Genomic DNA, 27878 nt, shown 5'->3' on the forward strand with positions numbered 1-27878 from the left:
ATAACGCAGAAGACTTGGCTCGTTTTGTTTGCTGCAAACGGCGTCACAGGCTCGGCAACGGTGCTGCTTCCTCAGACTTTCACGGTCGTGGTTTGAGGTCTCCCTCCTCATCTAGCAACCTCCACCTGTGTGCTCACTTAGAACATCTACTGGCTTGGCGTATGTTATTTCAAGCCTTGACACGTTCTCACCCAAAGGCACCTGGGTCACCCATACATATACATGATCTCTTCTGGCATCGATGCACTCCATGCTGTGAAGTAAATTTGGGGCATAGTCCACCCTAGCAAAGACACAGTGCCCACACTCAGAAGGCTGGCCATCACCTGTTTTCCCCTCCCCTTGGTGGCTTCAAAAGCATCCAGTGAGGCCATTATGGAATCGGGAGATATGTAGACATACACCTGTTGATCCCTGTTTGGTTCCCCCTCTTAGGTCAGTGCAAGTTGCTGGAAAGCAAGGCCCAGCGTGTCCCAGTGTTGTATCAAGCAGAAATCTCAAGTCTTGTGGCAATCTTCCCAACACATGTGGGTATTCTATCTGAACTAAGTTTCGCTCATGCCCATGAGATGGCCAAATTTTTGTTCTTTCCCCCAGTAGAGATGGGCATGAACTGGGAACATGTGGTTCATCTCAGTTCCTGGTTTGTGAGCCACTTTTAGGTGCCAAGGTAATTGATTCAGTTCATGACACAGTAGAATGCCCTCCCAGCATGCTAGACACACCAGACTCCTAGGGGATCTCTGGCTGACTCTCCTCGACCAGCCATCAAAGTTTGGTGAGGATTGGATTTATGGGGTCCAAGCCACGAGCTCCCAAATAAGGTGCCCCCATGAAAGGGCTTTCTGTGGAAATGACTGGTACGGGTTTAGGAAGTCCAGGAGTGTATAGAATGAGCCCTGTGCAAGATATAGGCATCAAACTTGCTGGGGAGTTCCCTCAGCTGTGCCTCTACATGCCCTCTAAGTTATATGGAGATTGGACTTTGGGGGGGTCTGAGTTATGTCCTCCCAAAGAAGCTACCCCCAGGAAAATGCTTTGGGGGGGGGGAATGTTAGGTGAAGGTTAAAAGTGTACAGAATGGACCCCCTGCTAGTGACACACACCAAACACACAGGGAACCTCACCCTAATGCCTGCTCCTCTACGGTCTCTCCAAGTTGGGGGTGGACTACATTTCTGGGGCAACAGTTATGGTCCCCCCCCCAAAAGGTCTCCCCCAGTGCTCTCTCTGGAAAAGACAGCTGCAGTTGCAGAGGTCTGTAGACTCAGGAACAAGCCAGTGACACTAAATTCACTGAGAAGCTTCAGCTGGGCACACGCCCACCCCATCCAGATGATGGAAGCAAGGCAAGCATCCCCCCTCTGCTCGCAGCCCCCACACGCCTCCAAAGGCAGGTTCTCAATGGCAGAAAGAAACATCCTCAGAGTTTTGACAGAGTCTCCCAGGGCAGCTTGGCAAGCACTCTGGCCATACAACACAAGCAAGGGAAACAGGGTCACAATTCTCAGAGGCCACCCCAGGGCTGAAAGACTCCGGACCAGAGGACATCCGCCATGCAGGCAGAGAATGGAAACAAATGTTAAGCTGGCTGGGCTGATAGCCACCCCCAGGTCTCCAAAGACAGGATCTGAAGGACAGAAAGGTAGACGACCCAAAGTAACTTCATAGCAGCCCGGCAGTGTCTCCTGGCAAACTCTGGAACCCAGCGAGGCATGCCCACCATGCTCCCAGGCCCCTCAGGCCCAAACACATAGATCCTCTGGTCGGAGCCCACTCCTAGGTGACATTTCTGGTTATTCACCATTAGTGGAACACGTTGCACAGATAGGAGACCGCCTGTTGTGAATTGTACAAAGGGCTTGCTTATATAGGCAGATGCTTGTTGAGGGAGGTGTTTGTTGAGGTGGATCCTGTTCCATGGGGAAGCCATCTTCGGCCCCCTCCCCTCCCAGCAAGTCTGTGGCTTACCCGGGCCCGTGGCCTCCTTACCCGAGGGCTGCCATGATGTGCAGGTGACACGGCTAGCTCCTGGAGGTGGGTACTCCAGGGGCCAGCTCTATCTGGATGCATCCGGATTGGCCTGCTAACTCGGACACCACCCGGGCAGGGTGGTGTCCGGGCCTGGACACGGCCACCTACATGGCCCTTTTTCTTTTGTATATAGGCTTATGGTTAAGATTATAATGCTTCGATTATTGTGTTTGTTTGAGCGAAGAACTGGCCTTTCTCTGTGTGTTCTTTGCTTTAGCCCCCCACACCACCCAAAAAAGGTCGCATGGTGTTCTGAAGATCCAAGCTTTCAAGGAGAACCAAGGCTGGCGATTAATCTAGGGCAGGGCCGATGGGGTTCACAGGAGGCATCTCCGCAAACTTTATACACTCTAACAAACAGCCTCAGCCCATCTAAGGCTTCACTTTCCTAAGGGGAGGGGGCAGGGTTGAACCATTAACTTTGACAGGGATGTGTCATGATGAGGCGACAACATTTCCCCACCATTCTTCTGCAGCTCCTGATTCTTAGCAATGTGCTCCGGGGTGTGAAATCAACTAGAGCGCGTGCAGAGCAACAACGGAAAACGAAGGAGGCATTTTGCATGGTTGGAGCTCAATTTCACAGATGGAGGATGCGTTTATAACTCAAAAAGAATCGCCTGTCAGGAGCAAGAGCGCCAACTCGCCCTGGAACAAATGGAGCCAAACCCTTCTCGACAGAAATTTCTAAGACATTTGGGGAAGGGACTTGTTGTTTGGGGAGTTTCGAGCTGATGCGAAAGTTAAGCTTGGAGACCTTTGAAATGGAGATGGGGAAATGTTGGCCTCCTATTGAAGCAATCTTTTGTCATCGTCTGATTCCAGTACGGCTGGATCCCACGGAGGATATCCACCAGCTCCTTCCCCCTGTGGCAGACCCTCTGGCGCCCCTCATGTTGTGCAGGGGCAACATTGTGAGGGAGGCACAAGACGGCTGCAGTGGGAGAGGGGAAAGAAGTCGTGCGTCATGAATTGAAAGCCCTTCCGAGAATCTCAGGCCAAAATGTTTCAGGAGAAAAATAGAACAGAGATTTTCTTTTTTAAAAGGAGAGAGGGAATATGGACCTTTAAGGTGTCGTTAAGTATTTGAAAGGTTGTGACTTGGAGGAGGGCAGGGAAAGGTTCCTGTTGGCAGCAGAGGGCCTGCAGTAATGGGTTTAAACTACGTGGAGAATGATATCGGCTAGGTATCTCGGGAAAAAATTTCACAGAGTAGTTCAGCAGTGGAATCGGCTGCCAAAGGAGGTGGTGAGCTCCCCCCACTGGCAGTCTTCACGCAGCGGCTGGATAAATACACTTTGGGCGGATCCTGCATTGAGCAGGAGGTTGGACTCGATGGCCCTTCCAACTCTATGATTCTAAATAGTAGCTCACAGATTCTGACTCAAAGGTCAGTGCTACATGCAGTTGCTATGCTGTCCCAATAAGGAAATGAGCAGGAAGATATTATGGACCGAACTCCTGGGAATGCACTCAGTCACGTCAGGTGGAGCTTGCCACCAGATTTTTTAATTAGCCCTAAAAAGCTCCAAACAAATCTCAATAATAAGAATAATACATATTTCATTTATGGCCAGGCCTACCTTCAGGATTCAGGGCAGGTAAGAGGATTATAATACTTGATATTAAAAACATTATGAATCCCTTATAATAGTTCCAACCACTTCTGTTATTGTAGTTGGGGGGGATATAGATCAAATAGTCAGGCTCAGATATAATTTGGCTGGTGTTTGGAACAGCGAGGTCAGGATTTCAGCACTCTTTTTAGGCCTCTCCCGTAGACCTGGCGGAACAGCCCCGTCTTGCAGGCGGAACTGTCTACGTAGCAGGAATCTCCCTCCACCTTCCATAAAGGACATCCTGCAGGGTGAGTGGAAATCAGATTCACAGAAGCGGGAAGAAAGGCGAATTCTCCCTTCTTTGTGTCAGCCTTCCTGACCACTTGGAGAGTGGTCCAGTGTCCCCTGACCTTCACTCGCCATCATTTAGGGTGCAAGATGGGTGAGAATTACTTCCGTCAAGTGGAGAGCCAGTTTGGTGTAGTGGTTAGGAGTGCGGACGTCTAATCTGGCATGCCGGGTTCGATTCTCAACTTCTCCTCCATATGCAGCCACCTGGGTGACCTTGGGCTGGCCACAGCACTGATAAAACTGTTCTGACCGAGCAGGAATCTCAGGGCCCTCTCAGCCTCAACTACCTCACAGGGTGTCTGTTGTGGAGAGAGGAATGGGAAGGTGACTATAAGCCGCTTTGAGCCTCCTTTGGGTAGAGAAAAGCGGCATATAAGAACGAACTCTTCTTCTTCTTCTTCTTCTTCTTCTTCTTCTTCTTCTTCTTCTTCTTCTTCTTCTTCTTCTTCAGTTTTGCTGCAATGAGTGTTTCAAGGTACACCAAAGAAAAGATCTGGTGGTAAGAGCAACCCCTTGCAACTACCCTTGACCATTAGAACTATCTCCTCCTAGCATGGCCTTTTCAAGAGTATAGAATAGGCTTTCTCAACCACAGTTATGTGAAACCCTTGATTGCCCTGGAACAGGTTCCTGAATGGGTGGGGGCTAATTATTGGTTTATATATTTTTAAAGCATTTATTGAGTGATATGTCCATATATCGTCATGTTGACCAGCGCCCCCTCCCCAATGGCCAATGATGGGATGGGAAGGGGAGGGGCCCCAGGTGGGCGTGTCCGCAGCTTTGCTTCCCAACCATATTCTGCACGATTGTGCCACTTCTGGGGTTTCTCGAAGCCTGAAGAATGTTTCAGGGGTTTCTCAACGGTAAAAAAGTGGAGAAAAGCTGCATAATAACTGTTCTCAGTCGGTTTGGCTCATTCTCTGGGGAAAGGCCCTTCTGCCAGTGCTGTGCTTGTGGCTGCCCATCTGGGACCTGGAGCCTGCACCCTGCCTTTGAACGGTCTACGTGCAGCCAGAGACGTGGCCATCGCTGCTGTGCCTCCCACCTCATTTCCCTCGAGATTTTGCCATTCATCTTCCTTGCCTGGCTGACGAAGCAAGCAAGACTTCAGTCTGGCCCCCGAACAAGTGGAAGCCGTGGTGACAAAAGATGGGAAAGAATTATAAAAAATATGCAGCAGCAGCAACTTCTTCTGCCATTGTGGATGGCCGCTTTCTTTCTCTTTGGGTTTCTGTTTTCAGAGCCAGAGAAAATGTATTTCAGAGTGAGATTTTTCTGAATAGCACTGGCAAAGCTGATGCAGCTACTTCTTGCTTTGGGTGTTGCATTTAGGCTTTAATGCGCATGTGTGTGCGCGCACACACACACACACACAACGCATGTTTAACAATTTTTTTAAATATATATAAAATTAATGAACACCCACCCATTTGGGAAACCCTTCCAGGGCCATCAAGAAATCCCAGGATTTCATGAAACCCTGGTTGAGAAAGCCTGCTATTATGCATTCCTGCCACTTTTCAACCCTTCATCTCTGGGGCTATCCTAATTATGTGCTCTGGTTTTCTGCAGCCTACTATCAGTTGAACTTCCCAAGCTCCAGCTGACTCAAATGTACCTTCTTGTAGCAACTTAATCAGCTGAAGCTCACCAGGGCTGATTCTGCACTTATTTTGTTTATTCCATTGTCAATCCTGTTGAATTCAGATCTATTTGAACTTGGGTCTTCCTCTCCCCCCCCCCTCCCCATTGAAACAGGAAAGTGTTCTGCATGTGGTTAGGGAGGCTCAGAAGGGGGGGGGAGACAAGCACAGCCTCTTTCTTTTCTTGGAGGGGGGGAGAGGATCGAAGAAGGCAGAGGAAGGAGAAAAAAATTCAAGACCGACAGAAGTTGAGAGAAATGAGGGGCTTCTCCTTTAAGGCAAGCTTGTCACATGGGCAGCTTTGGCCAATCAGGGAATCTCTACCATGGAGCAGAGCCCAGATTCAAAACAGCCTGCTTTCTCAATCCGATTCTTAGAATATTGAGGGTTAAAAGCACTCTAAGATATTGCACGATAAAGGAAGGGTCATGCTGGATCAATCATGCTTGTTGCAGAAGGAAAATTTAAATTGCCCAAAATCAAAATGGAAATCGCATTCTGTGTAGACGGCAGGGACTGAATCGGCCTGGGATTGGAATAAAAGCTCCATGCAGTTTACACCCAGGTTCAAGTGAGGAATTTAAACCTACGAATTGTTATAGAATCATAGAATCATAGAGTTGGAAGGGGCCATACAGGCCATCTAGTCCAACCCCCTGCTCAACACATAGATCTTGCCCACCTCCAAACAAGGGTTCAAAATGCGTTATTCAGTGAATGGATATTTTAAAGGTCTGTTTGAAAATACTAAAAATGCCACGGGCTTATGACTGCGCAAGCTCTTCTGCCATGAAAATGGCATATGGAAGTCTGACTTCATTCAATCTCGAGTGCCAAAATACATGGGTATCTATTTGGCTTTCCTGCTCAGCCCAGTTCTTCCCTCACATTGTTCACTGTTTCCTAAACACGATCTCCAAAGAAGAGAGTCACAACAGCTGGAACACGAACACAATTCCAACATGAAGATTGCTGTCCAGGAGGCCACTGATCACAACCCAAGTTTGGTTCGATCCCAGGAGCTCTGGGGAGGCAAACGATTGCTGCCAATGGCGTCATAGCATATCCTTATTCATTGCAGCAGGGGAAACTGAAGATCAACTCGAAACGTGGGGCAGACACATCCGTTTATAAGCAGAGATTAAAAGAGTATGTTCTGTTCTGTCGCACTAAAACAAGGCTGAGCAACCTGGATAGCAAATTATATACTTTACAGGAGGGCAAAACAAAACCATTTAAGTTAAAGGAAGTGGCTCTAACTAGAACTAATACTAAAGGCGCAAGAGATCGAACTGCCATTTGATTTGCTCATCAATGCTGCATGTTGCTGGCCTCTGCACTCCCTGCCAGTCACCTGACATGGTGAGCTTTGGTTGCACCATTTATCAGGGGAGGGGGAAGAGCAGAGATCAGAAGGGCCCACCATGCTGCTAGGAGCCAGCTTGGTGTTGTTGTTAAGTTCGACAGCCTCTAATCTGGCATACCAGGTTCGATTCTGCGCTCCCCCACATGCAACCATCTGGGTGACCTTGGGCTCGCCACGGCACTGATAAAGCTGTTCTGACCGAGCAGGAATATCAGGGCTCTCTCAGCCTCACCCACCTCACAGGGTGTCTGTTGTGGGGAGAGGAAGGGAAGGCAATTGTAAGCTGCTTCGAGACTCCTTTGGGTACAGAAAACTGTTCTTCTTCCTCTTTAAACAAATGACAGCACTGATCTTTCTTTGGTGAAGAGTGCCCATTAGGCATGTGTAAAAAAAAAATCGATATTTTTCAAGTTCAGGTATATTGGGCCTGAAAAATCGGTATATCGGTATAATGCAATGTACCCGAATACCAATATTGGTTTGGCAATGTTTGAGCATATAGAATATATTCGGCTCCATGGTACCCTACAGGAGTATGAAAGTCAATGGCAAAGCTAGCCTTAGTCTAGTCAGTGATCTGGTGGGGACAGGGTTTGAGATAGAGGCGTCAAAATAACCCCCAAGTTTCAAAAAGATTGGGTTGGTGGTCCAATTCTATGGGCACCCAAAGAAGGTGCCCCCATCCTCCATTGTTTCCAGTGGGGAAAATAGCTAGGGAGCAGTACGAGCCCAGCAGAATGTCCCAGAGAATCTCTGCAGTGCCCCCCCCCCAATCTTGTTGAAACTTGGGGGCTCTTTTGAGAAGTCGCTCCAGTAGTTGCACTGCAAATCTGACGCCTCTACCGCAAGCCTTACCCCATGAGACCCCTGAACAGTCTTTGCCTAGATCTGCCATTGACTCTAATGGAGACAAATATATTTAGTATTCCTGAATATTCAGCATGAACTATATTAGTAACCAAATACAGATTAGAGAATCGTTATTTACAAATGTATATGCTGCTCATCCCCAAGGGTTCAGGGCTGTAGGGAGGCCAGCTTATCGATACTTACTATATTTGTAAGCCTCAACCTAGTCTAGAAAATGAAAAAACAAAGCAGGGGGGGGGGGTCCTAAACCAAACGCACATGCCCAATGTCCACAGACATAGTAAGGATTGTCACATGCACTTTGGAAGATGCAACCTGCCCATTGAAAACCATCTATTGCATGTCCACATTTCATGTACAGGCTGCCTTTGCAAAAGTTCAAACCAGATTTATGGAACTGGAGGATGGTGCTAGGTTTTCTCTTTCTGAGCTTCTATTGAGTCAGGAGAAATGACGCAACCTGTAAGCAAGGCACGCAGACTCTCCACTCCCAAGTGATCCAGGTTCATATGAGACACAAACAGGATGCTCTTGTTGACTTCTCTGTCTCTTCACCACCATCAAGACACCTGGATCGGTGGGACTCATTCCACATATCACTTTCCATTTCTGTCACCTGTCAGAACTCTATTAAATACCTTGCACACAACCACCCCCACAAACAATACAGAACTACCAGATCCCTGAAAATTATCAAAACACTTCTTGAAGAGGTAGGGATGGCCTTCACTGCCATTGCAAGCCCTTCCTTACCAAGAAGGGCCACGGCCTCTGGCTCCGTGACAGAAAATGTTTAGCATGCAGAACGTTCCAGGTTTAACTCCGAGCATATTCAGCTTAAGGATCAGGCAGCAGGTAGACAGTAGCTGCCAGTCAAGAGTAGGTGTTTCTGAACTTCACGTTACATTGCACACATACTGCATGTGCACACGCTCGCTTTAAACGAAACCTGGACAAATATGGGGTTTGAGTGACATGTTCAGCTATACATGCATTGCATATTACATAAGGATTGTGCAATGTTCATAAAGAAAACTCATGCATACATTGGATCTATATTCCATGTTAACTAGTGCACGGGGCAGTTTAATGTGCTGATGGAGTGAGAGGTGCAGCTTGCAAGTCAGTTATTTTGCAAGATTTGAGATCCCTGGCATTTTGATGCTGAAGATATTTTTTGCAGAGGAATAAGTAGTGGGAACTTCTTCCTCTGCCAAGTTTCCTACTTTGGGATAGGGGGTTGTTTTATGGGGCTGCATTCAACAATGGTATCTCATTTCACTACCATGCGCTGACCCAACTCTACATCCTGACAGATTTATGTAATCATCACAGACAATCAGCTGTTCATCATAGACCCACATCAATGAAATCATTCCAGTTCATAGCAACTGAGCACTTTCCTGAAATATTGTGAAAATTGTGGGGGCCAATGCTCGGAAATTAAACATATGGCTGCTCAGTTACTGAGAAACACTGATGAGGATTTATCTCAGAGGTGCAACAGATGAGACCCTCTGCATGTTGGAGAAATTCAAATGAGTAGCCGTGTTGGTCTGAAATAGCACAATAAAATCAGAGTCCAGTAGCCCCTTTAAGCCCAACAAAGATTTATTCAAGGCATGAGCTTTCGAGTGCAAGCACCCTTCTTCAGACTATGATCATGTGAGGAGATCATAGTCTGACGAAGAGTGCTTGCACTCGAAAGCTCACGCCCTGAATAAATCTTTGCTGGTCTTAAAGGGGCTACTGGACTGATTTTATGTTGGAGAAAGGTCATTATAGGGTACAGTGCCCCCAAAGCATGATTTTTATTCAAATCCACAACACCTACGTTTTATCTATATTGTGTAAGCTATAAAAGAAAATCACCAAGTAGTATCTTAACAGTAGTAGGTAGACTCATTAAGGTGCTTTTTTCCAAGGGCTTGTATTAGCACTTTTTAAATACTGCAACACCTTGCTCCTCTGGAATACAAGAGAACACAGAGGCCTACCTTCAAAAACCTAGCAAATCTGGGTGAAGGCCAAGGTAATTGGTAGACTACTGGCATACACAGAGTACGTGAAAAATAGCAACTCTAGAAGAAAGGTATTTTCTCCCTGACATTCTAATTTTATATATACAGCAAGACAAGACATAATATGGTGCAGTTCCAGAAGGCCTGGACCATATCTTTCCCAGAAATAGTCCCCAGCTGTAGAGAAGTGTGCCTGGCCTTGCCCTGGGCTAGGGCCTTTTCGGTCCTGGCCCCAATCGTGTACAATGAGCTCCCAGGAGAAATGCAGGCCTTAATGGAGCTTTTGCAGCCCCATAGCCTATAAAACGAAGCTCTTCCACCAGGTCTTTTGGCTGAAGCCGGAGTCAGGAAGATCTTGGGACCCTCCCCGCAAGATGACCTTTGCCCTCTCATCTACCTCCTATGTCCCCGAGGCACCACCATCTTGGGGCTGGCTGGAGGGTGAAGGGAAAGGTTTTTATCACTGCTGCCGGGTTATTTATTGAGTTATACTGGGTTTTAGTGATGGGTTTCATCAGGGATTTTATTATGTTTTGTGACCTGCCACAAGCTGTCCGGAAGTGATGGGATATAAATGCAAAAATAAATAAATAAAATAAAGAATGCCCCCTGGAATTTTAACTTTTTGATTACACCTATGCATAGCCTAAAATGATGATTTTTTTTAAATAACAGAATTCAGGGTTTAAGAAAAAAGTAGTAAAATTATTCTACAAAACCTACTAAAGAATGTCTCAGATTTACACAGCCTTTCTATGAAAGAATATAAAGCCAGCTCCAAGTTTATTTTCAGACAATTGGCCAGGATGGTAATGAAAATAGTTACTACAAGAGCATTTGTACAATTAAGACAGTGTCCAGAAATTCCATACGGTAAGGAAGACTCTACATAGACTGCAAATCATCTACAACCATTACTCGATAATTGTGAACAGCAAAATTATGCATGCAAATATTAGCAAATGCAGGACTCAGGTTGGCAGCTGCAAAGAAAGTCACAGGGGCTGAAAGACATTTTATAAAAAGAATCCAGGTCACTAAGTATAATTCTTCAGGGGGATGGGGGGGGGGGAGAGAGAAACACAGAATCTAGATACCGATATAGGCTTGTATACATACATTACAGATTTCCACACAAAGTGTCTTAACTAGCATGAGAAATTACAGCTACCGTCCGGTAAACTGACCCTTCTACATTTCAGTTGACGCTGGGTCGTCTGCCATTTGTGGCCCCATAGCTAATTAAGGCAAACTCTGCTTAAGCAAGTGGATCCAAGCACTAATTTAACATACACAAAAAGAATACCACGGCGTGGCGGGCTGTGCTAACAAGTGGACCTGCTGTTACAAGGGTGGTGGGCTGCAATGGGGAGGCCCATTGAACACGGCCTCCTCCCACTAGTGCCCCCCAAGTGGCTCTGCGCAGCATAGCTGAACAGACTCGCGACACTCGTGTCACGAAGGTTGGTGTTGCAGAGCAACACCAAAGAGTCAGGACAACCCTGAGCAGCAGCATCTACACAATGGCTAAGAAGGTTGGATTAGCGCATTTCAGGTAAGCACAGGGTAGTTAGAAAATCACTCCACACTGTCCATCCATTAGCCACAGGCTATCTTAACTCGGATGTTTCGCTCAAATCCACTCATCCTACAACAGGGGTATAAATTAGGGCTGAACGGTGAAAGGGTTTGCCTGGGGGTCTAGTTTATACACCACTAGAAGACACAGCTGTCTTGGCACCGTTTCAGAGTCCTTGTTGAGATCACTGTAGTCGTAAAGAGGAACTCCTTCACCTAGCAAGCTCCGTGGGTCTATTTTCATGCAGCAGAGCACAGGGGGGAACAGACTGTGCCAGTCTCGTTAAGGAAGCCAGGCGTTTGTTTACCGGGCTGCAAAGATAGTGCTGGAATTTCCGAGTGAAAACATTACGCCCACTAAAAGGTGGCCGAGTAGGAAGCCTTTCCCCCTTTTACACATCTAGAAGCATTTCAAGTCTCTTAAACTTAAAGGAAGCGGTGGGTTGCTCTACAGAGGTGCATGATTAAGTCTTAAACAGATTAAAAAACAGCTCTAAGAAAGATCTGTTAAATCATCTTCATTTTGAGCATATTCCGCCAGGCTAGATTTCAGTAAATCTACTGAGGATTCAGCAGGACACAAATCCAGGAGCTGGTTTTGTTTAAGATGGCACAGGAGAAATCGACTAGGCATTTAGAATTGGGCAGATGTGCAGCGTCAGCTGTTTTCGTGTCCTACCACAAGCCTGCTGTTCCATGGCTGGCCTCGAAGGGCGATTCCAAACGGCAGGGGGGCCCACTGCGCTGCAGAGGATGAGCTGAACCCTGTTTAGAACCCTGACATAAAATACGATTGTGTATCTCCTCTAATTGATCCTGAGAGCATAACCCAAAAATAGTTTCTTTCAAGTTCTAACATCAATATGCATAAAGAATGGCACACCTCTAAGAGCTACTGTAAAATATGAACACTTGTTTATTGTTGAACTTACACACTAAAAATCAAAGGTATTTTATACAGAAGATACGCGTTAGCGGGCAGAATTGTGGAAAAGTCAGTGGCAGCCTTGTTTTCACAGCATCCATTCGTTTCCTCAAAACAGCTGGGTCCTCTGGCCCTCTCTTCCACAGCTGGCACTCAGATGGCCATAGTGCACTGCAGGAACTGCAAAGGAAGCCCATCGAATGCCATTAGAACCACCGATATTCAGCGCAGGCTGCATGTTTTGCTCGGGATCGTAAGCAGCTCTTGCCAAGAACAACTGAGGCAGCACAACTCAGGTTGACTTTTTAAAAGCAAAGCTGCCCTCTAGATCAGTGTTCCCCAACCCCCGGGCCACAGCCTGGTACCGGGCCATGGAGTCCTAGGTACCGGGCCACGATGGGGGGGGAAGGGAGTTGTTTTCTAGTGCTCCTAAAATTTTCATCAGAAAACTTGAACAAGGCCCATGAGGGGGGGGGGATCTCCTGAATTGTTGTCTCCCCCCCCCCCTGCAGCTTTCATATCAAAGACTAGACTAGCCTTTCTCAGATTTTTTACAGTTGAGAAACTCCTTCAAGCTTCAAGAAATTCCAGAAGTGGCACAGTCATGCAGAATAGGGTTGGGAAGCATAGCTGAGTACACACACACCTAGGGCCCCTCCCCTTCCCACACCCTCCAGGCCCATCATTGGCTGTTATGGAAGGGGAGAGGGCGAGTCAATGTGACCATATTTGGTCATATCATCTGATAAATATTTAACATTTTTTTTAAATATATGAAAAATTAATTAGCTCCCACCCATTCAAGAAACCCCTCCAGGGCCATCAAAACACACTGGTTGAGAAAGCCTGGTCTACAACTTTTACTTAAAATGGAAACCAAGAAAATGACATTCCATCAGAAATAGCTCAAATTTTAGAGTGCTTTCATGTGTCAAGGAATTATGCAGAAAAGTCTGAGGGGAAAGCAGCATTTTGCATGAGTTAAATGCCCCAGGGCTGCTGATGAATTATGAATATTCCTCTCTGAGGAACTGGTTACGTAACTCTGTAAACTAAGGGCCAATGTTTGCATACCTTAGAAATGATTGTGCCCAAGATAAAGAATACTTTCGATCTTGAATACAAAGCTTCAGATTACTATGCTAGCAAGACACTGATTTGGGGTATTAGTACAAAAAAACAAGGCAATGGCCACAGCTGTTAAAAGACCAAGCCTGGTCACAGCAGATGCTACAGCTTGAAATTTCTGAAGCTAGAAATACAGTTTGTTGTTGCAGATGGATTACCCCCCCCCCCAGCCCTTGCATGCAAAACCACCTTAGTTAAGACTTCATTGTATACAGTTAAGTGTATAAAATTATTACTGAGGCTACTACTACAAATTCCAGAATGAAGCTGTACAGTCATACTGTCAAGCTGGGAGCCAGCTTGGTGTAGTGGTTCGGAGTGCGGACTTCTAATCTGGTGAGCCGGGTTTGATTCCCCACTCCTCCATGTGCAGCCAAGCGGGGTGGACCTTGGGCTCGCCACAGCGATGATAGCTGTGCTGTAATTTCAGGGCTCTCTAAACCCACCTCCCTCACAGGGTGTCAGTTGTGGGGAGAGGAAAGGGAAGGCGATTGTAAGCCGATTTGAGACTCCTTCGGGTAAAGTAAAGTAGCATATAAGAACCAACTCTCTTCTTCTTCACCTCATAACTTGGTGGTAACCCACAGTTCAAATAATATAGGCAGCTATATAACTTGGGACAATAATTCTGCTGCACATTACCAGTCATTACATGATGCCTATTAAGCATCCTGTCAGCTCACTCCCATATTCTGTGAATGAGGTTACTAGGATCTCAAGCAATACATGAACAAGTGTGGTATGCAAATATTTTAAATACATTGAGTAGAAAAGCAGAGGAACCAAACAGAGGAGACCTTAGTGTAGGGAGTCCTATGCACTGGATGTTGAGAGTTCACACCCAATGGACTGTGAGAATGCTTTACAAACTCCTGAAAATGCTGCAGGCACATTCCCAAAATCAGACTACCAAGTTACATTAAGCATCTCTTGTCAGGGCACCTTCTAAGTTGAATAACCAGTTTTTGCTACTTACATCATCATATACAAGATTCACAATGCCCTGCTGCATGCTGTCTCGTCTTCTGAAGAAATCTAAAATAGATAAGTTTCTGTTAAAATATTGTGCTTTAAAGGTATCCCCTGTGCAAGCATCTAACGTTTTCATGGCAGACTCAATCCGGGGTGGTTTGCCAGTGCCTTCCCCAGTCATTACCGTTTACCCCTCAGCAATCTGGGTACTCATTTTACCCACCTCGGAAGGATGGAAGGCTGAGTCAACCTTGAGCGGGCTGCTGGGATTGAACTCCCAGCCTCATGGGCAGAGCTTCAGACTGCATGTTGCTGCCTTACTACCCTGCGCCACTTAGGACTGGACTAATTTCAAACACGGATGTGACCACATTGAACTATCTCAGCCTGCAAAGGACCACTCCTTTCTGAAGGACACCTGTTGTCTGAATGATTAATACTCCTTTATTCCATTCATTCCGCTGTCACAGAAAATGGATACTTCACTCATTGTAGCGGAGACCTCTTTGAATATTGTTCCCTGAAATGGCTTTTCAAGCCTACAGCGTTGGTAACTATAATTAAAATATCACATTCACATTTGGAAATTTGAGTCTGAATGCTGACTACTTGGAATTAGCAGGTGTCATGATATTCTGCATGGTGTTCTGCATTATAATGGAGAAACAGAAAGAACTGGGAGTAGGACGCTGTGACGGTCCTGACATCAACCCTCATTCTGAAGTTATGAGAAGGGACAGACTCATTATTTGCCCAAAATAAACTCACCAGTCAAAGCCCGAAGCTTCACGCAACAAGCCACGTAGTCGTCAAAAAAGATCCTGCCATTCTTGCTGTAACGTTTGACGATCGCAATTAATGTCTGTGGACTTAGCCTATAACCTGGAGAAAGTTTTTAAAAAGTTTATAAGGTTTTGGGGGCTAGACGTCGAGACGATTCCTAGACGTCACAAAGCATGGCAACCGAAAGGAAAACCCTGGCAGCCGACAAAATGGGCATATTACTAAAATAAAGCACCTGAATAGGAAAGGGACGGCTTTCCTCACTGATAGCTCTACCGTTGCTTTTGATTCTCCTAGGATATCACTCCTGTGGGACTCTTCCAGGGCAATCCTATGCAGACTTATTCCAGCCAAAGACTTGAAGTCAATGGGGATGCTGGACCTTGCCAAAGAGAGGTTTCTTTTAACACCTGTCCTCCAGGATGTCCCGCTATTATTTAGCTCTGAGTGCTGTGCTGCATTCTCTTCCCTCTACTGGCTGCCGAGCAAATTTATTGGCAACCCACCAATAGGACCCAGAAGTTACAAGGATAAGTTATGAAAATAATACCATCTTCAATGCACAGCCTACTTTCACGCAAACCATTCTACACTCAAATTTGCAACACGGCCTGAAAGAGCTCATCAAAAGCACTTCAAAATGATATGGACAATAAGAGGGCATTAAGATCTAGTCAACAGAACTTGCTCAGGATCCCCAGCTCTGGCCTGGTGGAATGCTCTGCCCCATCAGATCCCTACAGCACCTCAGACAGTTCCATGGGGCTTGTAAAACAGAATTATTTTGCCAGGCCTACAGCGGAGGCCTAAAAAATCTAATCTGCTGGCCTCCCTGTCAGAATCCACCAACCAACTCAAATGGCAATCTCTTTAACCCCCCCCCCCCTTTCGCATGATAGAAAGCAATGTTCTAATTCTTGTTTGAATGCCTATATCTTAAATCTCTATTTTTATACGACAATTTTATGTTTTTACCTCTACTGTAATCCACCCTGAATCTCAAGAGAGAGGGTGGAAAAGGTCACTCTAAATGTTTTAATGGAAATGCTGCCAAGGTCCACGTATACAACATCTAGCTTCCGCCAAGAGCTTGTCTTTAACAGGCCTAAAAACCATCAATTGTGTCATGGTGTTGCCTTACCCATCGCTACGATGACTTGAGTCAACTCGTGCAGTTCTACGGTGCCACTTCGGTCTTGATCAATCAGCATGAAGTTTTGTTTCCAAGCACTCAGAGCGGCCCAGAGCTCTTTAAATTCATTGAAGCCCATTTTCCCAGTATTATCTCTCTGAGGTCAGCTAGTTAACGAGAAAAAAACTTGACAGAATGCTCAAACGGCTATTAATAGATAACACTGTCGTTTCCCCTCAGAACTGCTGGTGTTCAAAAGCTTGCTCACGGTTATTCAAAAATATATATATATTATATTATATAATATATATATATATATATATATATACACACACACACACACACACACACACACACATACACACATACATATATATACATATAGATATAGATAGATATAGATAGATAGATATAGATAGATAGATATATATCACCGCCTCACTTGTTCCGGGTCTCATTATATTGATGCTCTGATCCACTACAGTGGAGAGTCTTTGTGCGGAAAAAGGATTCTACACTGGGAGGCAAAGATAGCTAGAGAGTAGCAGGAAGCTTCAAAGTTTGTTCTAAAGCAACACGATGCCAAATATGGCAACCCAGGTGAAAGAACAGGTGTCCATCCTATCTAACTGTACTAACTTAACAGCTCACTTTGCCTTACTAAGGCCCTCTTCCTTGAGGCCCCTCAGAGTTCCAGGAACGCAGAGGTTGAGCTGTAGCTTCCTTTTTCGTTATAATCTGTCATTTGGTACGTAGCTTTGTCTTCAATGCTTTGGCAGCTGCCAGTACATTTTCCTTCACATATATGTATCACTCGACCATAAAAGAAACCCAGATGAAAGCCACAAAACTACCCTTTCTTGTGGCCTCACTACTGATTACAAGGAATCTTGAAAGGGATTTTTGTTGTTGCTGCGGTTTTCAAGAGGAATTTGAACAGCAGGCAAAGGACAGACCCTCACCTGACACACGACTGTTGGAGTAGACATCAGCGGGAGCTTAACTTCTCTGGCCTATCCTAGAACTCTGCTTCACCTCATGGTAATGGCAAGATACTAACTTGGTCTGAACGACTGTAATAAAGTCTGATTGACTGATTGATTGAATGGCAAGACACTTCTACATGGGGAACACCCTACCACCAGAGACGCTTGGCTGTTAGATGAATGCAATTGCTGGAAGCAACCCACTGTAAGGCAGATCCATGTGGAAGCTTATGAGCAGAAACCAGAATACGGGTCACAAAACTATAATAATAATCACAGAGGAATTAAAAGATGCCTTATGCTGGATGTCCTGGTCTATGGCTTCCATTATATGGAACAAATCAAGCTAAGGCCTAATCAAAGACCCCACCCACTTTCCTATTTCCTTTATTCTGGAGAGTGCAACAGATTCTCATCAGGGTAAGGAACAGCCAGAGAATTTAACAGGCCGCAGCAGAACATGCAGCAGAAGTACTGAAAACTTGAGGAAAAGAAGTACTACTAAGCAAGCTTTGAAACACTGAATCCTTTCTTGGACAATCCAAGCATCCTATCCTATTAACACTAGACCCAGAACAAAGGTTCTGAAATGTATCTGTTGAAAGCTATCTTGCAAGCTTGCATATGCTGACCCACCAGCGAGGTTTGGCTGCACCCTAGCCCTAATAATTCAGACCACATTGGTTTAGTCTTCTCCCCCCCACCACTCAATTAAAGTAGTGCTGCGGTCTAGAATAGAGGTCTGGATCCTACATCTTTTCTCTGCAGATGCTGCAGAGCCCGCTTCCTCTGAGCTAGGGGCTCACCGGAAAGCAGAGGCACTCCCTCTGTGGCACCCAGAAAGAGATGTGCACAGAGCAAAGGCACACATGCCAAGCCGGAGAGGTCCTAAATTCCCTTTGAGGCCAGTCTCTAAATCCCGGCACTACCGACCACAACCCAGCTATACTAAAACACTATGCAGTTGTTTCATCTGGCCATTGTTACCAAAACAATGGCCATTGTTTCCAAAAAGGATACATCCAACATTGATATCATAATTCTGCAGGTCTCCAAGCTGAAGGCTGAAATTACAAGCAAAGGCAGCATTACTACAAAGCCAAGGGGATGGATCTCAGCTTTAACACCCGTTTGTCTGTCCTAATTAGCAGCATAGTGACGTTTGTAAAATCTAACAAGTACAATTATACAATGACTAATTTGTTGAAAACAGATATATTAAGGTTATATACGAAGGATGAGGAAAAAAATTCTTGTTTTGCCAATCTATCACGATCTGCGCAATTTGCATGCAAACAGAAATTCTGTCAAAGTTTATTCCAGAATAGCACTGCCAGCTGAATGTACCAGAGGGTCATCCAAAGAGTCAAACCATTCTGAAATCAATGAGTTTAGAATGGCATAGATCAGCTTAGGATGGCATAGTTAGAAGATAAATACAAATGGGCATGAATTTGGAACTATGATAATGCTTCCTCGGTTGGAAGATGCATCTTCAAGCAATTTCTGGCATGCTCAAAAGCAAGCTAAATTCCTTATCAGAAGGATCAGGAGGTAGAAATACAAACAAATATTATTGTCCAAATGTTTCTGAAAACACAGCATACCTTTACCAATCTTTGAGGACATAAATTATGGCTTGAGCTGCCTTCTGAACATTTTCATAGCTTCTAGGGGAAATGAAGTCTTATATGCTAAACCGGTGTATATGCAGACTATGAAATGTCCTTTTTAATTACACAACAAGGCTAATTTTACAATATATCATGGTTATCCCAACCATCCCATTTCAGTCATACACACAATGTTAATGTTACAATACGCATCTCGTTGATGAAGTCTTTAGATGTTTTCTCTGGAGATGTTGATTTTTTAAATTTTTATTTTGGTTTGAATTAAAAGCAAACAGAAAATAGTTCATGCAGATTTCAAGGGGCAATTAAGTCTTACGAGTGTAAGTCCCAGTGATTCCAGACTGTGTTAGACATCTCTGTAGCTCTTCAGCATCCACTTCACCATCCTATAAAGTGAATGCAGACATGTTTGACGTTCAGGGACACAAACCAGCTTGAGCATACAAGACAAAGGGTAAGTGAATCGTAGCCAACTAACATCTAGCCTGACTGGCAAACCTGGAATCCTGAACAAGAACGCCTCATCTAAGAGTCTGTCATACTGAGATTATACTGTGCATAGAAAATCAGAAAGTTTAAATATTCTTAACTTAAAGTGAAGTATATTTTAATTTGAGAGGATAGGGATACTTCACAGTAACAGACCTTTCACATGAAGCTGCTAGGTATTTGATTGCGATGCTGAGCTTTTTACATTAATTAATCCCCCCCCCCCCACATTTCTAGACCGCCCCTATTGGCGCGGCCATCTCTGGGTGCTTTACAACATAGGCAAAAAAATCCCACACAAAAAGTTATTCATATTTCGTAGATTACCGAGGAAACTATTTAGATATAAATGCTTAAAAGGCTTTTTGATTTCACATCTCCCTTACATAGTTATACTACACATTCACAAATGTTGCAGATTAAACTCAAGCCAAACTGTGTACATACACAAAGAAGATTTTCTCACACCCAGGGATCCAAACTCAAAAGATAACCAAATAACATTTAATCTCCAAGGGAAGAAGATTCACTCACCACCATGGCATGAAGTCTAGTGTTTTCTACTGCCATGGACATCTATAAGTAGTCCTGCTAGGAGGACACACCTGGCCCAGAGATTTATTTCCCAATATAGAAAGTTCCACATGCAAAGTTATGTGTTACTGCAGGGGTAGTCAAACTGCGGCCCTCCAGATGTCCATGGACTACAATTCCCAGGGAATTGTAGTCCATGGACATCTGGAGGGCCGCAGTTTGACTACCCCTGGTGTTACTGCATAGTATACTACCGTCCCCCAAACTGACTTCACATCCCACCCGCCTCAAACAGAGCTGCTATTTGCGAGCTTCTCCAATGAAAGTTCTATAATAAATCTGGCAAGCTTCTTCTGAGGGCAAGAGAGGAAGAGACTTGGGGATGGTTGTTTTATTTAACTATAATTTTTAAAACCATTATTGCAAGTGGCCTTGAACCACAAGGACAGGTAGGGCCTAAACGTTTTAATAAACAAAATAAAAATGAGGATACATTTAGAATCCTGTATTTCTGGATGTTGACCCCATTCTAATCCCATTAATTTGAAGTTGGACTGTGCTTTTGAAAGTTTCCAGGAGGTTGTTGCAAACCGTATTATGGCTACTTCACTCTGAAATATCTCATCTGATTCCTGGCTACAGACTAGTACTGTGGCAGATGCAAAAATGACCTCACTGTTTGCAGGACAGAACAGGAACTCAAACATACGGCAGCCATGCTTGACGACTGAAGGTGCAACATGTACAACTCTATCAAACATGCCTCGCAGACTAGGAATCCACATGGCGTTGAATTCAAGAAAACGCTTGATGCGGCAGTGTAACAAGGGAATGGTGGGATTTACCCACAACAGCAAGAGAATTTTTCATTGGGCAAGCTCACAGAGGAAAAAAGAGAACTAAGATTTTTTGCGATGAGTATCCTTCTGAGCCCCACTGACTGCAGCAAAGCGATTCAGCCACGCTCAGAAATGATTCCATGTTCCTGTGTTGACCCTCCCCTCCAAAAGCAACCCCCATGTTTCTGTGAATTTCTACCTGATCAGTTCTTTTGAGTGTCAGGGCCCACGCTTCCATCACCCCACTGGTCTTGCTACATGGCAGATGACAGACTGTGCTTATTTGACTGGTACTTCAGGAGTGAATTGTTTATTCCTCCTATAAAAAACTACATTCACTAAAATATGACACTTGAAAAAATATGTTCAAGATCCTATGCAGAGAAATTCAAAGCAAATTTTTTTTTACACAATCTTTCCCTCGCCCATATATTTTAGCCCCCATAAATACAGTCACTCTTAAAGCAATGGTTTTACAACGTGTGTTCTGGAGAACCCCGGAGGCCCTTGAAAACGATGGATTCTTCAATGAAACGATCAATAATGGTGAGTGAGCTGCTGAGAAAGACAGCTAGCTTGCCGCTAATGATCCTCTTTGTTGTACCACTGCAAACAAGATTGGATTCCTTCTTGAGTAGACTCCCAGCTTCCATACACCCCGGCCCTATCAATATGCCCCAGAATCCTTTGCTAGACAGGGGATATCACCCAGCAAAGATGAACAGGGTTCCCTGAAGATACCAAATTTTAAAACCATGGCTTTAAAGTTTTAAGGAAATCCAATGGTGGCAGCAATTTGGTCTCCAAAGGAGAGACAACTCTTGAGTGCCAAGAGCACAGCAGCAAAACTCGGAAGCCAAAATTTAGCTGCAGTCCACGTTGGTTCTCAAAAAGGAATTTGTGGCAGGTCTAATAGACATAATGGATCTTCTGCACATGCAAGGACTTCCCATTCACCTCAGTGGAAGAAGGCAGCTGTAAGCACACATTTTGAATAGTTATAGGTAGCACCTTGTGCTAGGAATACGTCCAGCAAATCACTTCTCATTTTAAAGACTGATTCTTCTATAAAGACTTTCCTAGAGATGGACCAAATTCTCAATTCTAATGAGATCATCCCCATCCTAGTTGTTCTGAATCAGAGTTTGCCTTTACTAGAAGAGCTAGGTTTTTCATATCTTGATTTTCACTACCCAAAGAAGTCCCTGACTGGTTCACGAACACCTTTTCCTTCCTCTCCCCACAACAGACACCCTGTGAGGTAGGTGGGGCTGAGAGAGCCCTAAAAGAACTGGGATTGGCCCAAGGTCACCCAGCTGGTTGCATGTGGAGGCATGGGGAATCAAACCCGGTTCCCCAGATTAGAGTCCACCACCCTTGACCACTACAGGACACAGCATCTTCAAGTATAACCCTGTGACCTAGGTTCTGGGAAGGACCCAAGATTTAGGGAACTTCCTGGATAGGCTGAAAACAACTACCATACAAAGTGAAAACACTTCAAATTACTAAACTCAGGTATTTATAAAAGAGCCACTTCTCTAGTTAGAAGCAGAATTATCATATTTTTTGTTTCTGCTGCTGCTTGAGAGGAAGAGAAGCAGCCACTAAGCCACCCTAGGAACAACTACTGCCAGAATGAAGAAAATCATTAGAAGCTGGCTTCATTCGGGTGACTATCTTCTCCATTCTTTATCCACAGAAGAATGGTACTGAACAGAAAGTAAAGACTACATTTCTCAATGAATGCTGTTTTATTTCCTATTCTACTGAAGCAGTAGCCTTCAGCTTAAAGCAGAAAGTACCGTACGTCTCAGTGACTGACTAAATGGCAGATGCAGATGAACTGCCATGCCTTTTATGTTCACCAAGCGGCTTTGGCACCTTCCTTAACATAGCTGCTTTCTTCAGGCTGAGAACATAAAGGAATGTTATGTTATGCTAGCTAGCTGGCTGATTATCCAAATGTTAACCCCTGAAAAAAGGGGGTTAGGGGAAGGAAAAAAATAGCACTAGCTTTCCAGGTCCCCATTTGTGCTTTCTTCCCTCCAAGTGTACATCAAGAGTCTAGCAGCTAGCAGCTTTGCGCAGTTCAGGTATACTTTAGCTGATGATGCCCAGGATTCACACATGTTAAACTCAATAAACATGAACCCAAACGGTGCAAGTCCTGTACTGTTAAGGAAAACTTCTGACTGCAGAAACCAACTTGAACAGCCTCTGCAAATCTATGCTGTCCAGATTAGAGACAGAGGAGTTGTACGCCTCTGATGTGAGAAGTTCAACAACCAAGCTGGGACATCTTGAGGTAGGATGTTATCATTAATGTTAGTGGGAAGGCCTAATCAAGGTGAACATGAGGGGCATAGAATTCATTTAAAAAGCAATAATATTTCATTGCCTATCCAATGTCTCGATAATCCAAACAAAGCTCCCAGCTGTCCATAGTAACTATTATTATGCTACTCTACAAAGCATCAGAAATGAACTGCATGTATAACCACTCACATGTTGTGTTCCAGAATATCCTTTCCAGTTAATGTAAAATCACTTTGATGACTTACAATTTTGCAGGATCTAAAAATGCTCAGCCTCCTTTCTAGAAACATTAAAGGAACCAAGATATTTTTAAATTTATTACATTTGTATACTGCCCTCCCCTAAGGCTATGAGTACCGGAATCAGAGACCATGTGTTCTTAAACTATACTAACTTTTGCATTTCATCTTAAAAGTATTTAGCTTTCTGGACCTGATGAAACCCACTCTCATCAGCAAAAGCTGAAAACATCCCTTTCTATAGTGTAGAAAAATCATGTGATCAAGATTTTAAATTGTGCTGTACACAAAATGTGCTTTATGAAACATTGATATGGAGGTCTGAATAAGGGGAATATCATCACAAGTTGTGTGGCTCATCACCTCAATTTGTAAAAAAGGCAAAAGAAAAATCTAAAGTAAAGTTACTTACCTGAAATGGAAGTTCTTCATGCAGATCCATTTCTTAGGAGAATGCATAATGACATCACAAGTCCCAAAACGTTCTAGAGACCAATGACCTGTGGGGCCGTGCATATGCCCTTTGGTGAATCTTTACTATAACCTTTTAACCAGTTCTGTTTTACTGGCACTACTCTATTAAATACCTAGCTATGTGCAATATACTTCTTATTATATCAACCAAGAAACCTGAAGCAGACTCATAAATAAAAAGGTATTTTGCATGATTTTTAATATTGCATGTCTAATAATTATTTAACATGAGCAGAGCCAATGAAACCCCATTCTAGTATGCCCCACAATCTTAAATATCTAAACTGGGATATGCAGAACTGAAATAGCTTTCCACTACCTGCTTTTATACTAGAGCTTAGATTTCCAAAACAACTCTTGCTAAAAACAAGAATTGGGCGGTTCACTTTAGTGTGCTTCCAGAATACTTTTTAAAAAGCTGAAATAGTGCCATTGCTTCAACAGGTAGATATTGTAGGCTTGTCAATGACTGATTGGAACCAAGCAACAATAACCCTAAATTTGTTCCGCCAAGTTTTATTTTAACTTTTGTAACAAACAAAAAGAGGCCCAGGTCAAACATGTGATCTTCCTAGTGGGAATACTTGCATGGAGCTAATAACCATGCAGTTTGACTAGCTTCAAGCTTGCCATAGCAATTACCCCCACCCTGCCAGAAAAGCCAAGCTGAAGGTTATCAATTTGCAGTGCTCAGCAGCAAATCACTGGCAGGCCAATAGATATAACTAAATGGTGTTTAAAATTCAATTGCTTGCAATATATACAGGATGACAAGCAGATTAAAAGACTGTTACTATAACAAACAAAATGGCTTCCTCCCAAAACTTAAAGACAGCAGCTTTAACTTACCTGTCCAGAAATAGCGCTGAAAAATGTCCACATGGGATCAGCAACAGCGGCATAGGCACCCGAATAAACTGAATATCCAGACGATCCAGCATGGGCCACACTCGGTACTCCTCCTGGGACTGGCTGACCCATGGCCATTTGCATTGGTATCTGGCCACGGTAAGCGCCATACTGTTATGAAAAAAAGAAGCATATTTCACCATACTTACCAGCTCAATACAAACATGCATTCTCACTGAGGTTTATTTTCCTACAGTCAAATGTAAGCATGCTGTACATTTCCCAATAAGATAGAATGTAAGATAGAAACATTCAGCTGGCACATCAAACCAAGATGTATGGCAAGTATGAAGGTCCATACAAATCAGAACGGAAATAAGGCACTTTAACCCTGAATTCTGAGTCATATGAGTTTTGAGTTCACTCATAAGAAGAGTTGGTTTTTATAGGCCACTTTCCCCTACCCGAAGGAGGCTCAAAGCAGCTTACAGTCACCTTCCCATTCCTGTCCCCACAACAGACAACCTGTGAGGTGGGTGAGGCTGAGATAGCCCCGATATCACTGCTCGGTCAGAACAGTTTTATCAGTGCCATGGCGAGCCCAAGGTCACCCAGCTGGCTGCAAGTGGGGGGAGTACAGAATCGAACCCAGCATGCCAGATTAGAAGTCCACACTCCTAACCACTACACCAAACTGGCTCACACAAGACTGATGAAGGCTTATGTTTCTATTTCCCAGTTAGGGAATACCATCCCAGAAACATGGACTATAAGCATAAGGTACTTTATTCTGACTAAATTTCTGTAAAATTCTTACAGGCACATGCTAGATAGTAACATTTCCAGAAATTTGCCAGAGAGGGAGCAGATATTTAAATATAAATATAAAAATAGCTAGAGCTTGAAAGCAACACTTATTAGGTTGAATTCCAAAAGATTCACAGCACACAAAAGATGCCTGTTACTCCATTTTGGTTTTGGAAAAGAAGCAAGCACTAATGATTTAAACCCAGTAGCAAAAAGGGATGAACCCTGGCAACCATTAACTGTTGTTACAGTCTAACTACAGCAACAGTTTTCTGGGTTTCATTGGGGGGGGGGATGAACTAAAGGTGCACATTCCCCAGTTTCTACAAGTTCCTTAAAAGCATGCCCTTGCCAAGAGATGCGATTTCATGACATTTGTTCCATTGAGGCCGGCTGGTTTACAGGTCAACAAAACAAAATCAGCGTCCAGTGGCGCCTTTAAGACCAACAAAGATTTATTCAAGGCGTGATCTTTCGAGGGCAAGCACCCTACGTCAGACAAGGTCTTTAACAATGCCTCAGCCCACTAAATCTAGAAGGCAGCTTTATATCAATATATTTATATATTATATTTATTATATTTATATACCACCCTCCCCTGAGGCCCATGAAGCACGTGAGGCTGCCTTTGCCTTAGGCTGCAACAGTACGGCCACCTTTTTTTAAAAATACAAGAATGTGAACACGTGACCCCCTTCCATTTCCCAGCAACCAGAGGCTGACAAACGCTGCCAGCAGCAGGGGCTCATGGGACTTGTAGTCCACGGATATCGGGAGAGCCACTGTTTGCCCCTCCGTGGGAAAAGGGTCAGAGATCACCCTCCTTGGATCCAGAGAAGTTGCCCGGAAGGGCCCAACCTCTCCCGGGCCCACGGTTCTGCTGCACCAACCCCCGTGAGGGCGCAGCACCGCGGCCCCGCAGCGAGAGGGGAGGGAGCCGAGGCTGACGGGCGACCAAACAAGGCCGGAGAAGGGGCGGACAGACAGGCCTTCCCTCCAATCACCGCCCTCCTACTCACCGCTCCGAACCCTGGGTACGTCATCCCGCCGCTAGGAGAGAAGACCGTTAAGAGGTGGGGGAGGGGGAGGAAACCGTCGCCCGGGTTCGAAGCAGATTTAGGCTCAAAACCCAGCGAAGGTGCCACCGTCCAGCAGGATCTTGGGAAAGGCCGTCTGCTTCCGGGCTCGACGCACCAAAAGAAAAGCGGAAGTCCCTTTCCTCCCCTCGTCACGCGTCGCTGGCTCTCGCTATTGGCTGAAAGGATGGCCTCGCCTTACCGCGATTGGCCACCGAGTGGAGCTGAAGGCGGGGCAAAAGCAAGAAGGGGGGAAGGGAAACAAACGCTGGCGAGAAGGATGATGTCTTCGCCGGAAGGGGCGGGGCAAAGCGGTGATTGTCATCTCTTGGAACGACGTTGCTGTTTGGTTTTGTAACTAATAGTAGTTATGGGATGGGACAAGTTTTCGTGGATGAGAGAGTTTTTTTTCCTGGCAGTTTGGTTCTGAGGCAGCAGGCTCACGTTCAGGCGTAGAGATTCTGGCATGGTTTAGCTCTCTAAAGTCCCACCTAGTTCCTGTTGGGTTTCCTAACAATGGGATTTCTGACAAGGATTGTGGGCAGCTGTGTTTGGCCCATAGGGACAACATTCGCAAGCAACAAAATGGAGGGGAAACTGAACCCAAAGGTGCTTGCCCTCGAAAGCTCACGCCTTGAATAAATCTTAGTTGGTCTAATAGGTGCTACTGGACTCTGATTTTGTTGTCCCAAAATATTCTAGTTTTCTCAAGGCCACCGTGACAAGAAAACAAACATTTATTTATTTGTTTGTTTATTTAGATTTTTATACCGCCCTTCCCTACGGCTCTGGGCAGTTTACATAAAACATTTTAGAACGTTTACATAGAAACTATGTTACTATATTTATGATATAGTGTGTTTATTTGTAAAATTAAAAATATTGGGCTACATCAGATTACAATTTACAAACTTTCCCAACGGATTACTTATTCTGATTTTATTTTTTATTTATTATTTTGTTTATTTTTAGATTTCTCTCCCGCCACTCTCCAATCCGACTCGTGGCGGGTTACAATGCATAAAATCAATAAAACCCCATTAACTATAAAACCCCCATAAGTAACACACACATGCAAGATTGGTGGCATAAATGAAACCAGATGGGTTTTGGCCTCCAGAGCTTTCCTGTGTGGTGAAAAATAAACATTCAGAGCACACATTGAGAGTATTACAATATTTCTCACAATCAGGTATTGTTCTACTGGTTGATAGTATACAACTCCTGAGTTTTTGGAAATTCCATAATAGATTAAAAATGTTTGTGT

The 27878-nt window shown here is 44.5% G+C and overlaps 1 protein-coding gene across 1 annotated transcript; it reads right to left on the reverse strand.

Annotated features, from left to right (window-relative positions):
- Positions 1 to 12318: 12318 nt before the first annotated feature.
- Positions 12319 to 26748, reverse strand: GCA (grancalcin). The gene is made up of 8 exons (XM_077319896.1): positions 26555 to 26748; positions 24729 to 24899; positions 19302 to 19371; positions 18372 to 18415; positions 16375 to 16522; positions 15219 to 15332; positions 14455 to 14513; positions 12319 to 12530 (listed from the first exon to the last, which is right to left on the reverse strand). The coding sequence occupies exons 1-8, from the start codon at positions 26576 to 26578 to the stop codon at positions 12504 to 12506; spliced, it is 657 nt and encodes a 218-aa protein (XP_077176011.1). The 5' UTR covers positions 26579 to 26748; the 3' UTR covers positions 12319 to 12503.
- Between the last annotated feature and the right edge of the window lie 1130 nt (positions 26749 to 27878).

This window comes from Paroedura picta, chromosome 2 (genome assembly GCF_049243985.1).
Source record: "Paroedura picta isolate Pp20150507F chromosome 2, Ppicta_v3.0, whole genome shotgun sequence".
Taxonomy (NCBI): Eukaryota; Metazoa; Chordata; class Lepidosauria; order Squamata; family Gekkonidae; genus Paroedura; species Paroedura picta.

What these genes read in the sequence shown, in the direction of transcription:
- GCA (XM_077319896.1), bottom strand. Translation starts at nt 26,578, where the DNA reads ATGACGTACCCAGGGTTCGGAGCG. An exon ending in AATCACTGGGACTTACACTC is followed by an intron (nt 18,416 to 19,301) that starts GTAAGACTTAAT and finishes TTGTAATTTCAG; the next exon opens with CCTTCAGCTTGGAGACCTGC. An exon ending in TGAATCTTGTATATGATGAT is followed by an intron (nt 12,531 to 14,454) that starts GTAAGTAGCAAA and finishes CTTCCTTTGCAG; the next exon opens with TTCCTGCAGTGCACTATGGC.